Source organism: Bubalus bubalis, chromosome 8 (genome assembly GCF_019923935.1).
Source record: "Bubalus bubalis isolate 160015118507 breed Murrah chromosome 8, NDDB_SH_1, whole genome shotgun sequence".
Taxonomy (NCBI): Eukaryota; Metazoa; Chordata; class Mammalia; order Artiodactyla; family Bovidae; genus Bubalus; species Bubalus bubalis.
Window position 1 is genome coordinate 92,803,246 of NC_059164.1, and position 17,541 is coordinate 92,820,786.

General features: G+C 40.6%; 1 protein-coding gene and 2 long non-coding RNA genes across 9 annotated transcripts in view; 1 reads left to right on the forward strand and 2 right to left on the reverse strand.

The window, feature by feature from the left end:
- Positions 1 to 17,541, forward strand: part of AHCYL2 (adenosylhomocysteinase like 2) — a 187,523-nt gene that overhangs the window by 126,377 nt on the left and 43,605 nt on the right. Inside the window, exons 1-2 of one of the 6 annotated variants that reach the window (XM_025291507.2) lie at positions 2,741 to 3,063; positions 14,031 to 14,142. In XM_025291507.2, the coding sequence (XP_025147292.1) occupies positions 3,007 to 3,063; positions 14,031 to 14,142 (169 nt within the window). In that variant the 5' untranslated portion in view covers positions 2,741 to 3,006. Of the gene's footprint in view, positions 1 to 2,740; positions 3,064 to 10,338; positions 10,642 to 14,030; positions 14,143 to 17,541 lie in introns of those variants that run through there. The other 5 variants (XM_025291509.2, XM_025291508.2, XM_025291510.2 and 2 more) reach the window with 5 other exon arrangements.
- On the reverse strand, positions 781 to 2,637 carry LOC123334796. The gene is made up of 2 exons (XR_006552930.2): positions 2,502 to 2,637; positions 781 to 872 (listed from the first exon to the last, which is right to left on the reverse strand). It is a non-coding gene; the product is annotated as an uncharacterized LOC123334796 (long non-coding RNA).
- Positions 10,711 to 13,583, reverse strand: LOC123334795. 2 transcript variants are annotated; one of them, XR_006552929.1, is made up of 4 exons: positions 13,441 to 13,583; positions 12,597 to 12,728; positions 11,809 to 11,893; positions 10,711 to 10,817 (listed from the first exon to the last, which is right to left on the reverse strand). It is a non-coding gene; the product is annotated as an uncharacterized LOC123334795 (long non-coding RNA). The 2 variants fall into 2 exon arrangements; XR_006552928.1 differs by lacking the exon at positions 10,711 to 10,817 and having other exon boundaries at positions 11,756 to 11,893.

The window sequence follows — 17,541 nt, forward strand, 5'->3', positions numbered from 1 at the left end:
TCATGCCTTCATTTCATTGACTTTCTTTATCTTGCTGTCATTCATTGCTTTACTCCATAGCTCCTCCGTGACCACAACTTCCTTTACTTCCACCCTTGCTATTTTCTCTTCTTATTGCACCTGCTCTCCACCTGCCTTGTGATCTCTAATCCTTTGACACCTCTGCATTCACCTGGTCCAGTGGCCCCCTTCTGTTTTCAATTGCCTTTTACTCTAGTCTGGACCTCCAGGTCAGTCATTTGAATTCTGCCCTTTCTGGCATCTCTTCCCTAGAAGTTTGCTTCCTCTCCTTCATTCTGTATCTAAAGGACCATTCTCCTAACCAGGAAAGACCCTAAAGGGCAATGAACCTATAATCCTAATCACAATATTATGACTGTCAACTCCAGAGAAATTATCTCTGCAGTGGGACTTAACACTGTAAAGAGTCCTGGGTTCTTAAAGGGGACCAAATGAAATCTGTGGTACTCTCATTGGATAATATACTTTAGGAATTAATTAAGAAGGTAAAATAGAAGGGACTTACCAGGTGGCACAGTGGTAAAGAATCCACCTGCCAGTGCTAGAGACATAAGAGATGCAGATTTGATCCCTGGGTTGGGAAGATCCCCTGGCAACCCACTTCAGTATTCTTGCCTGGAGAATCCCATGGACAGAGAAACCTGGTGTGTTACAGTCCATGGGGTTGCAAAGAGTTGGATATGACTGACCACACACAGAAAAAAGATTAGGTCACGTTTTTTCTAGTTTTATCTTATTTCCAAATTTCTGAAGTGTGTAGGGAGGAGGGAACTAGTATGGGGTCATGAGGAGGAAGCAGCTTCTGAGGTCCTAAAGACTACTGTGTTGGAATCCTGTTTCAGAAACCAGACCTGTGAATAAAAAACAGCATTGAATAGGGGCTTAGAAGCGGCACTAATCTTTTTTAAAAATTGAAATATAGGGCATTCCCTGGTGATTCAATGGCTAGAACTCCTGCTCTCACTGCCAAGGGCCCTGGTCAGGGAACTAAGTCACCACAAGTCACGTGGTATGGCAAAAAAAAAAAGAAGTGTAGTTGATTTACAATATTATATTAGTTTCAGGTGTACAACATAGTGATTTAATATTTTTATAGATTATACTCCACTGAAAGTTATTTTACAGTATTGGCTATATTCCTATATGTGCAATGTATGTGTGCTCAGTCATGTCCAACTCTGTGAGACCCCATGGACTGTAGCCTGCCAGACTCCTCTGTCCATGAGATTTCCCAGGCAAGGATACTGGAGTGAGTTGCCATTTTCTTCTCCAGGGGGTCTTCCTGACCCAGAGATCAAACCCACATCTCCTGCAGCTCCTGTATTGGCAGGTGGATTCTTTCCCACTAGCGCCACCTGGGAAGTCCCTGTAGTGGTTCAGTTCAGTTCAGTCACTCAGTCGTGTTCGACTCTTTGAAACCCCATGAACTGCAGCACGCTAGGCCTCCCTATCCAACACCAACTCCCGGAGCCCACCCAAACTCATGTCCATTGAGTCAGTGGTGCCATCCAACCATCTCATCCTCTGTCGTCCCCTTCTCCTCTTGCCCTCAATCTTTCCCAGCATCAGGGTCTTTTCCAATGAGTCAGCTCTTCACATCAGGTGGCCAAAGTATTGGAGTTTCAGCTTCAACATCAAACCTTCCAATGAACACCCAGGACTGATCTCTTTTAGGATGGACTGGTTGGATCTCCTTGCAGTCCAACGGACTCTCAAGAGTCTTCTCCAGAACCACAGTTCAAAAGCATCAGTTCTTCAGCGCTCAGCTTTCTTCACAGTCCAACTCTCACATCCATACATGACCACTGGAATAACCATAGCCTTGACTAGACGGACCTTTGTTGGCAAAGTAATGTCTCTGCTTTTGAATATGCTGTCTAGGTTGGTCATAACTTTTCTTCCAAGGAGGAAGTCTTTTAATTTCATGGCTGCAGTCACCATCTGCAGTGATTTTGGAGCCCCAAAAAATAAAGTCAGCCACTGTTTCCACTGTTTCCCTATCTATTTGCCATGAAGTGATGGGACTGGTTACCAGTGAGGAAAGTGAAAGAGGGATAGGGGATTTGGAGGCATAAACTCCTGTACATAAAATAAAGAGACAGCACTAGTCTGACTTGGAAGTGCTGGTTTCCCCTAAACTTACCTACTCTGTGGTAGCTCCTGACTAGCCTCAGGGAAGCAGGTAATTTATAGTGGGCATCTTTATCTCTGTAGCTAAAGGCCCTTAGACTTCCATGTGCATAGCACAGCAAGCCAGCAGAGGGAGCCATGGTCCTAGAACTTTCTTCAGAGCTTCTAAGTTTTGATTTTGCCAGAGATCCTCTCCAGCTCCATCCGAATCTCCTGTGCAGTAAGAATTTAACTTGAGATATGCCTGGGTTTGGTGCCAGACCCCTGGTGTGAGCAGATGGGGAGCTTCTGCATAACTGTTTAAACTTGAAAGCCATAAGGAACTCGATTTCAAGGAAACGCCTGTTTACCATGCAGATCCAAATCAAGCAACTCTCCAGAAATGGGTGTGCCTTCTTGACCTCGATCCTTATTGATCTTGGTATCAGCACCTCCAGTGACGCATCCTGAGGGGCGGGAGAAAGTTAACAAGTGCCTTATACACAGGGAAAAAGAGGAAGCCTGACTGCTGCTACAGAAAGTCTCCACGGGGGAGGAGGGGATACTGTTTGGGTAGCATTAAATAGTGAGTGCTCCATGAAAAGTTCAGTGCCTGGGTGTAGAACCTTATATCTGCTCTGATTTTGAATCAGAAGCAGAAGGTTTGCAGCTGGCCAGTCAAGGGGCTTGTCAGGCAGTTGACTAATGATCTTGATTTTAATAGGAAGCCTTTTAAAGGGGATGCAGTTTCTGCTAGTTACTGTGAACTCCTGAATCACTAGATTTGGCTCTGCTTTTTGGACGCTCAGAAAACTCGGGCATTTCCAAGCCAGCTTTCCCTTTTGCTTCAGGACATAGATTACCCAAGCCTGCACTATGGAGAATGGGGACGGTAATGAGGGCGCCTCAGCTTTTCACATGCCTGAGTGGATGGTGAGTTCTTTGGTCACTTTGCTTTTCCCTCTGTTTCTTGATAATGACAAGAATAGGGATCATTGTGAGAAGTCCCTCCCAAGAGCTGTGATTGGGAAAACAGTTATTACTGTAATTTCTGATTAATTCCTGGGTCACTCCTGCTGCTTTCTTTCCTTTTTCTTTTTTAAAAATTATTTTTAAATTATGAGTGAGCTGGAAGGGCCTGTTGCCTGATTGTCTGGACTGGGCTGGAGCTTCCCCACTGGTCCTGGTATACTGCATGGATTGTGTTAAACTGTGATTGCTTTGCATTCTGTTTACAAGCAGATGCTTAGTTTATTTCTCATGGGGGTAAAGAAAAAGAATAGAGAGGGGGGAAAAAAACAAAAACAACTTGTGGAAATGATGTGCTCTCTCTCTGTCAAGTCTGAAAAGATTTAAGTAGTTTACCCCCCGTCTGCCTAGTTTTCTCCTGCCAGTCAAAACATTTCCCCAGGTATTCTTGTACATGTCTTTCTAAAAGGCAGGAACTATAAAACTCTCTTTAAATTAATTTGTTTTTTGGCTATGCTGGGCACGTGGGATCTTAGTTCCTCAACCAGGTATCAAACCCATGCCCCCTGTAGTGGATGCACCGAGTCTTAACAATTGGACTGCTGGGAAGTCCCTATATAGCTCTTTTGGTACTATTCTTTAAAATACTTTATTTGCTTGATGAATGTTTTTAATGAGTTATTTGTTGATAAGAACCAGCACATAAAACCTAGTATCTTTGATCCAACTTTAGTTTTTTATATAAAAATAGCAACCACCCTTATGTTCCTAACTGCTTTCTTCCAGGTTTAGCCTGATTGCTTACGGTCTATATACCAATTTGTGGTTTATATATATGTGTGTGTATGTATGTATAAATTATGTATGTGTGCATGCTAAGTTGCTTCAGTCGTATCCAACTCTTTGCGACCCCATGGACTTTAGCCCGCCAGCTTCCACTGTCCATGGAATTCTCCAGGCAAGAATACTGGAGTGGGTTACCATGCCCTCTCCAGGGAATCTTCCCAACCCAGGGATCAAACCCATGTCTCTTGCATCTCCTGCATTGGCAGGTGGATTCTTTACCACTAGCGCCACCTGGGAAGCCCCATAAAATATGTATAATGTATATATATTTCCCTATTGAAAACTGCATAGACTATATACAACACATTCCAAGTTCTTTTCGGTGTTTATGGAATTGTGGACTTAGAGAAGTGACCACCAATAATGAGTCTGAGTATATAGTAGACCTAACCAAGGCCCAACTGATAAGCCCACATTTCGATTCGCATACCAACTATTATTATTTCTGTTAGGGTTATTCCTGTTGTTGTTCTTAGTGTTGTTCCAGAACCTTGTACTCAGTTTTAAAACATTTGATCTAAAGAAATCCTACCCATCCACAAGCTTATTTCAAATAGTATAGTGTTTTCAAATAACGGGAAAAAATTCAAATAATAATTCTAGTTGGATTTCTTTATAAATATATATTTTTATTTATTTGGCTACTCTGGGTCTTTAGTTGTGCCGTGTGGGATCTAGTTCCCTGTGCAGGGATTGAACCCAGGCCCCCTGCATTGGGAACACAGAGTCCTAGCCACTGGACCACCAGGGAAGTCCCTCTAGTTGGATTTTTAAGTTTGCTTTTGAATTTCCAGCCATTCACTGATACCAAGAAGGGGAAATAAGAATTCTGGTTTTCTTAAGTGAGAGCCCACATGAAGATAGTAACCTTTGTTACTTCTATAAGAGAATATTACAGAAGAATTTCACAGAACACTAGTATGTCAACTCAGTCAACACAAGTTTTACAGTAACTCTTATTCTCATAAATAATACACCTCGCTGTCTTACCTGCCAAGCACATCTTCTCAAGAGGAGCTCCTACTGGACTTTCACCTACTCACCTTCTCTTTATTTACCTGAACAGGATAACTATCCTAAAGGAGTTAGTGTGACTACTGCTCAAGAGATATGACCTAAGAATTCTCAGCTTTTAGAAAATTTTCTTTAATAAAGCACAGCTCTGCTTTGTTTTCAACATGGCACCTCTTTTATTTAGCAATTTCCTGGTCTCTGTCTCTCAAAAATCAGGAAAATATCTTTGATCAGTAGATTTTTTTTTTTTTTTTTTTTTTTAGCAATGATGAGACAAAGTCGGGAGGGGCTTGGCCTCAATAACTCAGTTTTATCCTCTGAATTATTCCCTTGCCAGAGATTAACCTCTTGAGGCTTGCTTTCAGATATCACAGTTGTTCATTTCTGACCTGGTCTGGAAGTGCTTCCTTAGGCTGCCACCAGTATGTACTTAGCCGCCAAAATGAGCCACTGAGCATTCTCTAGCGTACTGCCTATAGATTTCCAGACCTTACCTGTGACATGTTGGAGTACCTTTTAATCCCCAAGAGGAAACCCTGGCACCAGTTCTCACATTGGGTCAACATTTTGATCAAAGAAAGCTTTTCACAAATGACTCATGTTCCAGTTTACATATTAACGTAATGAACTTTCTGCTGAGGACTATCCTTGCCCCCGAAGGAAATATGACAAGGCTCTCAAACTTTCTTTCAGGGGGAAAATTTAGCAGAAAAGGTGGATTATAATACCTCCCTTCTTATAAATGATCTGTAGCAAAAAGGGACTGGCATATCTCTCAGAAGAGAGGACTCAGGACCACAAACAGCAGCTGATAGTACTCACATCTCTGACTCCTAGCAGGGAATAAGTCAGGACGAAATCTGAAGAACATTCTTGAGACTTGACAAGTAGACCTTCGAGTCTTCCATCAGTCACTGGAAAACTTCTGCTAGAGCCTTTGCTCCCCAGCTATTTTCATATAGCTTGTTCAGGCAGTTTTACTGCTAAAAGATTGGGAAACTCATCCTTTTAAAGATTGTCCTTATTAATATATTTTCACTTCCCCTGAGAAATTTTTAGTCCCTAGTGGTAGGTGAAAATACCTCCTCTCTTATGAGCATGAAGATCAGCAGTAACCTTTTTTTAAGTTTCTACATTTTAATTTTTCCTCCTCCCACTTAAGCTCTTTGTAGTACCTAGTACTTTTCCGTAGGAAATCTGATTCTCTTTCTTGATTGAGTACCCAGCCAGCTGGTTACCTGATTTTCTTTTGGCTAGAAGTAATCCCTTTTATAGTTGAAGAATTTGTTCCAGCAGCTCATTTGGCTTGGAAGGGAGCAATGTCTCTAAGAATGCTTGAACCATATCTACTTGGAAGTGGGACGAAAACCTTTAAGGTATCTGCTAAATGATAGTAGAGGTAGTTTCACGATAATTCTGGATCAGAATTGACACTTAAAGCAGAGACCCACTTGAGAAACTGATGGAAACTGTGGACCCACTCCCCAGGAAAATAGACACACAAACTTTTCATATTCTGTTTTAGAGCATCTGGACATCCATGGACTCTAGGTGAAAAGTCCATGGATTTTAGAACATTTCTAAAAAAATAGAAATGTTAATATGTTATATTTGTGTACAAGTGTGTCACCTCCAAAACCTTTTCACATACGTTATTTTATTTTCACAACACACACTTGAGACAGACAAAGTAGGTATTATTGTTCTTATTTTACAAATCAGGGTTACTGATGTTCAGTACCGGAAATGTTAAGAAATGGAGATACAGAGAGAGAACCACTGATCACCATTCTTTGTAGTACTACTTTATGTATTTGAAAAGGAATTAATTTGTTTCTCTTGATGTGCTCCTCTGTAGGGTAAGTAAATCTTCTATCCTCCCCATGAGTCCTGGTTTTTTTTTAATGCATTAATCATCTATTCTTAGACTTAATTTGTGGAAATCAGAATTAGATCCAGTTCTCTTTATGTCCTATGTTGTATATAAAGAAAGGATCACCTCATTCCTTTCTCTGATCTTTGAAATAACTTTTTTTGCCTATGAATATGCTCCGTGGTTACAGCCATAGGTAGGATAACATGGTTCGTTAAGGAGAGAGTTAAGAATTACGGTGACTTTAATCATGCTTGGAGTGTTCCAGCAGTGGTTCTTAAAGTGTGGTCCCCAGGCCAGTAGCATCAGCATCACCTGGAAATTTGTTAGAAATGTAAAATCTTGGGCCCTACCCAGATTCACTAAATCAGAAGCTCTGGAGCAGGGCCTAGCAATGTGTTTTAATAAACCCTCTAGGTGATTTTGATGTATCTAAAATTTGAGAATTACTTTGGTAAGTAAACTTGTTAAGTGGTAAGGCTTTTCCTGTCAGTAATAATAATCTAAAATGTCTTCTGGTTGTGTTTGGTGTAGATCTGCAGTTCCCTTTGCTCAGGCCCAGAAACTTAAGGCATTAGACCAGGAGTTCCTTTTCATCTGAGTAAGGAACCAGCTGAGTGTACTAGGGTGCATATCCTTGATTAGGAGGAGCAGATTAGAAACTCATCAAGCAAGCAGAAAAATACTGGTGTGTCTCATTTCCTGAAATTGTGAATAAGAGACCAAGATTGTTGTGGATGACAGTGAATAGCTGTATTTGAGTTCAGTTAATTTCCATTTCAATTTTTGGTAGTGACATTGGACAAAGTTGCTAATTAAAAGGCTGCTAGATTTCAGATTCTTATATGATTTGGCCATTTCAGAACTGTGGTTTGATCAGAGCCTCAAGATAATCTGGGATGATATCCTTTCTGAAACCTAATCCAATAAGAAAGTAAATTTAAGGAGTAATTTTATATTAAATAAATTTAAGATAAATTAGGGCTTCCTTGGTGGCTCAGCTGGTCAAGAATCTGCCTGCAATGTGGGAGATGTGGGTTCAGTCCTTGGGTTGTAAAGATCCCCTGGAGGAGGGCATGGCAACCCATTCCATTATTGTTGCCTGGAGGGTCCCCACAGACAGAGGAGCCTGGCAGGCTACAGTACATGGATTTGCAGAGTTGGACACAGCTGAACAACTAAGCACAACACAGCAAGATAAATTAAGAGGAATGAGGTGGGGCTGAGTACACCCTGAATTAGGACCAGGGAAGTTTTTGATCTTCAGATCAGTATCACAGGGTTTGGTGTAGTAGAAAGAGCTCTGACATAAACACAGGCTCACTTTCTAGTCCCCCTTGCTTGCTGTGAGACTTCAGGCAAATCATTTGTTCTCTCAGTACATTTGTGTTTTCCTAATTTGTCAATGGGGATAATGATGCCAATTTTTTAATATTATTATACTGATTAATAGAAATAACAGATACACAGGCCTGTGCATAGTAGGCTCTTAATAAATATTAATTCCCCTCCCCTTATTCTGTTCTTCCAGGGACCTTTTCTCTCAAAATAAAGTTTATCCCCCCCCCAAAAAAGAATCTATCATTTTATGATCTTTCTTGTGCTCAGAGAGCACTCATATTTTTTAAATCACATCTGGAATTTTGTGAAAAAGAGAGTGTTAGTAGCTCAGTCACATCCAACTCTTTGTGACCCCATGGACTGTAGCCCACCAGGCTACTCTGTCCATGAAGCTCTCCAGACAAGAATGCTGGAGTGGTATAGTTAGAAAATTTTAAATGGTATAACTACAAAGAATGTGAACAATTCCATATAATTTCCAAAGCTATCATCTTAACAGCATCTATATGGAAGACCCCTGGAGAAGGAAATGGCAACCCACTGCAGTATTTTTACCTGGAGAATTCCATGGACAGAGGAGCCTGGTGGACTGCAGTCCACGGGGTTGTAAAGAGTCAGTCATGACTGAGCAACTAACACTTTCACTTTCATCTGGAAGACTTTGGGGGGAATACAGAAATGATTCACAACCGAGGCCTGGTTCAGAGGACTTGTCTTCTAATGGGGAGATCAGTATGTATTAGATAACAATCTATTATGAAAACCAGAGGAAATAAGCAGAGAATGAATTAAACTAGATGTGGAAGGATCTTTGACTTCTGCTGGGATCTAACTAACCCAATCAGATTGCCTCACTCCTGGTCCGAGCAGTGGTGATTTTCTGCGGCACTGTCAATATGACACTTCCAAGGGTCACGTTCCAATGATGAACCTCCCCTCCATTTGCTGACACATCTGGTGGCATGCAAATGTCAACATCACTAACCCCCTTTCTTAATCGTCTATTCTAATTCAAAAATAAATTACAGGTTCTCTCTAGGGTCACTCTCCCATATCTTGGAGATGAGCAATGATATTAAATTACTAAAAATAACAAACTGAAATGGTCTCTGGAGAAATGCATGGTGCATTATTGTTTATCAGATAGATAGTCAGTGGTTTGCTCCTAACCTACTCATCTGGTCCATCTGCCTTCCCGGGACTATACCTCTCCAGCTCCTGTCTGCACACTGGTCACTCATATACATTAGCCCATAGCATGTTTTCATGACTAATTGGGACTCACTTTTGTGCGCGATTTTGCTTTATATCTTCTGTGGAATATTGTTATGAATTGTAAAGTTATCGGATTTATCGTGGCATAAAAGTCTCCACAAACTAGCTCTTGTATTTTCAACTACATGCCCACCGCTTCTAACTCCCTGTACATGTGTACTTGGTTCTTTGTCATTCTGGGCTCCTGGCGGTTCCGTGTTTCCTTTTCCTCTGTGTATATTGCTTTGTGTACCTAGAAGGGCCACCCCTTCATCTGACTATTTGATATATAACAAGGTTACTATGACCCTGGGGGCTCTGAGGAAATAGGAAATTCCCTATTGTAGTTGCACCTTCCATGAAACGGTTTAAAAAAGGCAAGCAGATCACCGGACACTTAATCAGCAACGCTTCTCAGATGGGACTAGAAACCAGATGTCAAAACCTGCATAAAAAGGTGCACAGTTAAGAGTAAAGCACTGGTCTGTGGAAGCTGATTTTCCTGGTAACAGACCTGAAACCAGTGTCCCCACTCTGACCAACAGAAGGCCACAGAGTGTAGGTTAGGGCCTGCCTGAGTACTTGGCTCCATTTTTTTTTCTTACCGTTTTTATAAATTCCTCACTGCTTTAGTGCCTCTGTTAATTTTTTTCTAATGAGACTAGGTTAACTAAAGTCATCTGACTTGGAAAAGGAGGAGGTAAGGTTAAAAAGGAACCTAATTAGCAAGTTAATTATAGCAGGCAAAAAAAAAAAAGTGCACCAGTTATATAAATAAGCTATTGTTATGCGCATGCAAGTTGGGCCTTGTCAAGGGACTTGTTAAGGTTTAGAGGTCAGAGGATCCGTGTAATTAGGTGTTTAGGGGAAAAAAAATAATAAAAGCAAAACAGCCACCAGAATTAGGAATGGCTGATGAACCACTAACAGAAATGCCTTATTAAATTGGGCTCTACTGCTGGAGGGGTTGTTGGAGCTGCTTCAGGGTTTCCAGGGAAGGCAAACCCCCCCCTCACCACCACCACCACGCACGCACACACACACACACAAAACTAGCTGGAACCAGAGCCAACAGAATTGCTGATGAGGAAAGTTTAAAGGCCTAGCCACAAGGGTCCCTGGACTGGAGAGGTGGCTGTAGGGCTGGTAATGTCATTATGCTGAGCAGCAAGAAGAAATACATTGTCAATGGCAACTCTGGGATTAAAGCCCAGGTGAGGCTAAGTTCTTATTTACAGTCTTGCTGCCGCTATAGCCACTATTGTAAAAGGCCAGTTGCTTTTCCCCTTCTTTCCTGCTTTCGTCCCTTCTTCTGGCATAAGGTGAGCTGCTCCTCTACAACCTCTTTCCCTTCCTTGCCTTGAAGCCTGTTGGAATGAGTCAGTCTTCTCTGAAACAGATAAGGAGGGGTCCCGTAAAGGACTTCTTGATTTCAGTTAAGGTAGAAGAGTTAGGGGTAGAATCTACCAGGGTACCCCAACTAGGGTAGGGAGATTACTGTATTACAAGTAAGAGTGAAAAATGTAACGGCACTCTTAACTATTGATGGGAGGTGGGCACCAGGGATGATGGGTTGTCAGTAAAAGATAAACATTTATTTCTTGGGGAAATCATATAGCTTATTTTATATAAGTGGTTAGCCTCTTTCTAATGTTCTTCTGTCTTAAAGAAACTTGATCAGTGTCTGACAAGTAACAAGATTTAGACCCCTATGTCTCTGAGTGGAGAAAGCCTACACAGCCTGATGTTTAGTGCCCAAAATAGCCTGAACTCAAGAATTCTCTGGTGGGCTAGTTGGGGCCAGGGGTTAGAGCCCCACACTTGCATTTCAGGGGGCACAGTTTCCATCACTGATCAGGGAATTAAGATCCATGCAAGGTGTGGCCAAAAAAAAAAAAAAAAAAAGCCGAAATGTGACCTAGGTGGGAGGAAGTACTGTAAGTAGTGAGGAGCTTAATAGAGGAGAGAACTCAGTTTAAGGAAACTGGTTTAAGATGATGGTGCAGCTAGATGGCTATGTTGTTGGGGTAAATGAGTATGTGGCTTCTCTGAAGGCTCTGAGGTAAAGACTCTGCCTGCCAGTGCTCGAGACACAAGAGACTGGGGTTCGATCCCTGGGTCAGGAAGATCCCCTGGAATAGGAAATGGCAACCTTCTCCAGTTTTCTTGCCTGGGAAATCCCATGGATGGAGGAGCCTGGCAGGCTACAGTCCACAGGGTCACAAAGAGTTGGACATTGCTTAGTGACTAAATAACAAATGGATGTGTGCCCACCCTCTGCAGTCCTACAAATCTAGAGAAGTAGAGTGGCCCCCACTGGTGGTGTGCGAATGGGAGGGGGTGGTATATATCTAAGGCAGGGTCTGGTCTGTCTGTCCTACTTTTTTAAAAGTAGGCTCTGCTGAAATTAATGACTGATCGTAGCCTTTGGAAAGTCAATGACGACTCATTTTCCTTGATGGGCTTCTAAAAAAGAAAAAGATACATCATTGTCTTAAACAAGGTTGGTGAAATGGAAGCCAAGGTTTTGAGCTTGACTGCTACTCCCCTCCTCATCTTCTTACTCACGTTCCTCCCCTTCCTGACTTTTGTTTTCCCCTTAATTCTTTTAACTTTAGACTTGATTTATGGTTACTTAATATTCAGTCAAGTACAGACTGTGAAGATAGGGTAAGGTTCATTGTTTTGACACAAGGTTGACTGTTATGTCAGGGGTTTGTATCTGAGGATATAAGGACGAGTAATATACATAGCTCCTGCCTTTATGGAGCCTAGTTTGTACAATGATAGAAGTAGATGGGAGTTCATGTACATTCCATGGGAGTGCATAGAAAGAGCACTTTCTCTTTTTGGAATAAATTGCTATTTTAGTAAAATAATTAATTTCGCTATTTTTCATTTTGGGAAATGCTTCTAACCTAGTGAATTTTCCTGTTGCTATAAACAATTTGCAAACTCTAAAGTACTATGCCGGCTTTATTGGTTGTTAAAGCTATGAACAGCTTCCAGAGATAGTGAAGGACAGGGAAGGCTGGCATGCTGCAGTCCAAAGAGTCAAACACGACTGAATGACTGAACAACAAGAGCTATGACAGAGCTATGAATTCCCCTAGAAGTCATGCTAGTTGATTTGGCCTTGGTCTGAATACTCAAATGACTCAATAGTTACCTCTAAATGCAGGAAATGTAGCCAATAGTTGTTGCTTTCATGTAAGCAACCATCTTTTTTATCAGGAAAGGCAGAATCAGTTGGCAGATCTCTGATTTTCCCCACCTCCATGCCAGTTGGATCCAGAATAATCTAAGCAATTATGCAAACATTCAATTAGGAAAATAGAAAAAGAAAAGATATTTGCTTAATGTACAAACTTTGACTTGTAAAGTGTTATAAAGTATCAGCTGGAACTTCCAACAGTAGGAGAAAGAGAGAAAATTGCAAGAAAGTCATTATTAGATATTGTCCAAAATGCAACCTCCAGAGTATTGAGGTTTATACATATTCAGTCTAGTTATCTACTCCTACATCTGTTATAGTTAATAAGTTATCAACTTTGTAGCTTTTAGTTTATTGTAATACCAAACATTAAAAATAAAAAATTAATGTTTACTTATTAGTACTGAAAAGCTAATTGATGCATTTTAGAAAGCCTTTGAAAAGTTAAAGTGACTACCTGCAGTAGTTACGAGAATAGAAGATTTGTAGGGGTGGGAGTTGGGGAGCCAGGGATGAATTGAATCTCCTGCTGAGTTTCACAGTTTACATACATTGTTTTGTATAACCCTCTCTAAAACTTTTGAAATACTTTCATCTTTGTTGTATTTATGAGAAGAATGAGGGTCACAAAACATCCTGATGAACATCATACAGCTAATGAGTGGCATAACCAGGGTTTGAATGCAGTTCCAGAAAGGTCTGTATGAATAGAAAGCTTTTTTTTTTTCTTTATACCATACTGTTTCCTGAGAATCTTAAGGCAGGTCACTCTACCTTTCTTAATCTTATAGTTTCATACCTTAAAAGGTTGGAATGTGTATGTCTGTGCTCAGTAGCTTCAGTTGTGTCCAACTCTTTGCAGCCCATGGACTGTAGTCCACCAGCCTCCTGTGTCCGTGGAATTCTCCAGGCAAGAATACTGGAGTGGATTGCCATTTCCTACTCAAGGGGATCTTCCCTACCCAGGGATTGAACCCAAGTCAATGGCATCTCCTGCTTGGCAGGTGGATTCTATCTGCTGAGCCACCTGGGAAGCCTGAAGATTGGAATAGGTAGTCTCAATGATTCTTTTCAGCTTTAATTTTCAGTGAAACTATAGAAAGGATTGCTGAGTATGACTCAGCTTTCTAACCATTTATTTTAATCAGAATATCCCATTCTCCCTTTTATCGCAAAAGATACATAGAGAGTGGTTCAAGGATTTAAACTTGATAGAAACAGAGAAGAATGAAAAATCATTTTCTCCAACGAGTCTCTTAAGATTCCATATGTGGGTCAATACAAACAGATCAGCTGTGAGAGAAGGTAAGATCCTATAATGCAAGCATTGATTTGGTATCTCAAAATGGATGTTCTTTTCTTTTATGTAACTAGAGTTCTTTCTCTTAGCAGATCCAATTTGCTGACCAGAAGCAAGAATTCAATAAACGTCCCACCAAAATTGGACGTCGCTCTCTGTCTCGTTCGATTTCCCAGTCATCGACTGACAGCTACAGCTCAGGTGAGGACTGAACTGCTCTGGACCCACCGGTGGAGGCTAATTAAGTATGATCAATGGACCCTCCTGTCTATCTAAGGCTAATTAAGCACAATCAAAGCCTGTGCTCTGGCATAAACACTTTCATTCTCAGTTGAAATTTAGACCAAAATTCTAGGTGGAATCTTTAGGTTTCTCTTGGGGATTCAGAGTGGAGCTTAATATAGGCATGCTCTTCCAGTTAAGACAGAAGAAGGTGATTAAGGAAACTGAGTCTGATTTATTCAGAGGGTGAGGATATGTTGCTCACCCTTGACCTTCACTGAGCAGCATGTGTGAACACTTGTGTTTTTTCTACTCTTTGAAAATGAAAGAGGGCTTCTTCATCCTTCCAACTGGGAAATCTTAAATGCCCTGAGAAACAGTGAAATCACTGCAGCTAGTGAAGAGCCCTTCACTTTCTCTTCTAAGCCGGGACATTGTATTGTTTGTTACTCCTTCCTTCCTTGGCAGTGAGTTAAGTCCAATACATGGATCCTAGGCCTGAGTTACCATTTAATGTCAGATGAGTATTAATTTGTGAATCCCTCGTCAGCAGTAACCATTTATGCAGCAGTGCCTAGTATGTGTCTGATCTAATCTGGAGCCATTTTATTTTGCTCTTATGTAGGAATGTGGTAGGAAGCTGAATGTTTGCTCTAATTACCTCTTACATTATAAATAGTAATATTCATTAGAAAATTTTCATCGTGACCTAAAATTTTGTTTTTCACACAAATAGGAAAGTAGTATTTGTAAAGTTGAAGAAAGCTTGTTTGAGACACTGTAACTTTTAGGTTGAGTAAATTGTTATTTATACTCTTAATATAAGCATTTCTTTTATTATGTTTCTCCCCACATAACTGAATAATATAAAGCACAGAATGTAAATCCCTAGGGATTACTGAATTTTGTAACTATCTTGTTCTGCTGAAAGAGCCAGCAGAATGATAAATAATTAAATAAATTAAATAATTTTTAATAGCTGTTGAAAATTCATGAACCAGGTCATAAAACTCTGGAAATTGTAATAATTGTGAAAATGTAAATTGTAAAAAAGAGTATGTACAATTTAAACACTTTGTTCATGTTATCTAAAAATTGAAATTAAACAGTAACAGTACTCAATTTAACTCCAGCTCAGTCTCTTCCCTACCCACTGGATCTGTATTTCCAATTATGCTCCTGCAGAGAAAACCTTCTCACAGAACCCCCATATGCAGGGAGGATAATTACCAAGTATCTATGTACGTAGGGATAGGTAGGTAGTTTCAGTTGAAGCTGAAACTCCAATACTTTGGCCACCTGATGTGAAGAGCTGACTCATTTGAGAAGACCCTGATGCTGGGAAAGATTGAAGGCAGGAGGAGAAGGGGATGACAGAGGATGAGATGGTTGGATGGCACCACTGACTCAATGGACATGAGTTTGGGTAAACTCCAGGATTTGGTGAAGGACAGGGAGGCCTGGCGTGCTGCAGTCCATGGGGTCGCAAAGAGTTGGACACAACTGAGCTACTGAACTGAACTGAACTGATGTATGTAGGGAAGAGTGAGTTTGATGCCCTTAGTTTCTAAATGAACATATAGTTGCCTGGTATTGCTCATTGGTGAGTGGTACTGGCTCATGTCAGCCTGGGAAAGTCAGACCTTTTAGATTGAACTATGTGACATTGCCATTTCTGTAGTAAAACCTTATGTATTCCTTTAAGGATACTAAGTTCAGGAGCATGGAGTCAAACCATCCTGGAACTTGGAAAATAAAGATCAGTTATTCACTTCCCACTGAATGCGGGAATTGCCTTGGTGGCGTCCCTGACAAATGGCTATCCGGACTCTTTGGGAACATTTTAGATTATAGGGTGATCCTTTCTTAATCTAATAGTTTTGCTCCCAATAAGTTCTTATACAGCCTCTGAGATTTAAAGGTTTTACTTAGAAATAAAAATCCTCATTTTTTGGTTGCCTGAGTTGGGGGGCATCCCACTGTCCTGGTTAACCTCATCTGGTTATATTCCAGACTAAGTGTCCTTTTAAAAATATATGCCTATGAATATAATATTCTAGGTATAGTCCAAAATAATCTATAATAGGTGTTATTTCCATAAACTCAGTGCTTTTAGAATGAAACCTAAGATTATGTTTCCCTTTTTTTTGTAGCTGTGTCACACACACACACACTGTTACCTTGTCTGATTTCCACATGAGCAATTGTCAAACCCTTTTAAACAAACTATGGATGGAGCTGCCTATTGCCTTGAGTCTTGGACTGGGAGTTAGGACAGACCTAGTTTCTAGGCTTTGATCAATGTGTGATTTGTTGTGTGATCCGGGAAAACTCTTGACGCCTGCAATGCTTGCAGGAGACGCAGTGGGAAAGTTAAATGAGGTGATACAGAAAAAGCTTCATACTCATCAGATGAAAAGCAGGAATAACTGAATTACTCACAGCTTTCTAAATATGAGAAGATATGCAAGTGCATGTCAATAAGAACTTGGAACCCATTCTCAGCATATGTTATACTTTAATTGACTATAGAAACTAACATTGTTAAAGCCCCAAAGATTGATTGATTATACTTCTTCCCTTCTCTGTTTATCTCTTCTCAGGTGAACTCATTCAGATTCATAGTTTTAAATACCACATATTGGTGTTTGATTCTCAAATTTTATCTCTAGCCCAAATCTCTTCTCTGCACACTAGCCCCAGATATTCAAATGCCTGTTCAGGCCTTTCACTTGGATGTTTTACAGGTATCTCAACCCTCCCATGTCCTAAAAACTGAATTGCTGAGTTCCAGCCTTTGCCCCTCTTCAGTCTGTTCTCAATGCTGCAGCCAGATTCATTTTTTTAAAAATAAGTCAGGTAGTGTCACTTCTTAGCTCAAAACTTTCCAATGGCTTTCCAGTCTCACTCTTAAGTAAAGGGCTAAAGTTCTTACAGTGGCCTACAAGACCTTATACCATCCACCCTCACGTTATATTTCTAATCACATCTCTAATTTTCCAAATTTCCCTCCTCCCTCAGCTGTTTTTTCACTCCAGTTGTGCTGTCCTTCTGTTATTTTGAAACTGTTATTTTGTTATGCCGGGCACTCTCCTGCCTTAAGTCCTTTGCACTTACTATTTTCTCTGCCTGGAATGCTCTAAAATACCCTCACTGTGTATCTTGCCTCCTTCATTTCAGTTCTTAATCAAAGATCATCTTCTCATTGAGGCCTATCCTGGATACTCTTTTAAAATTGTATAGTCACACCACCCAATACTCCCTGTCATCAAATTTTCCTTCTCTGTTTTTCTCCATAGCACTTATTATCATATAACATATAATTTATTGTGTCTTTCTTCCCTTACTTGAATATGAGATCCATGAGGGCAGAGATTT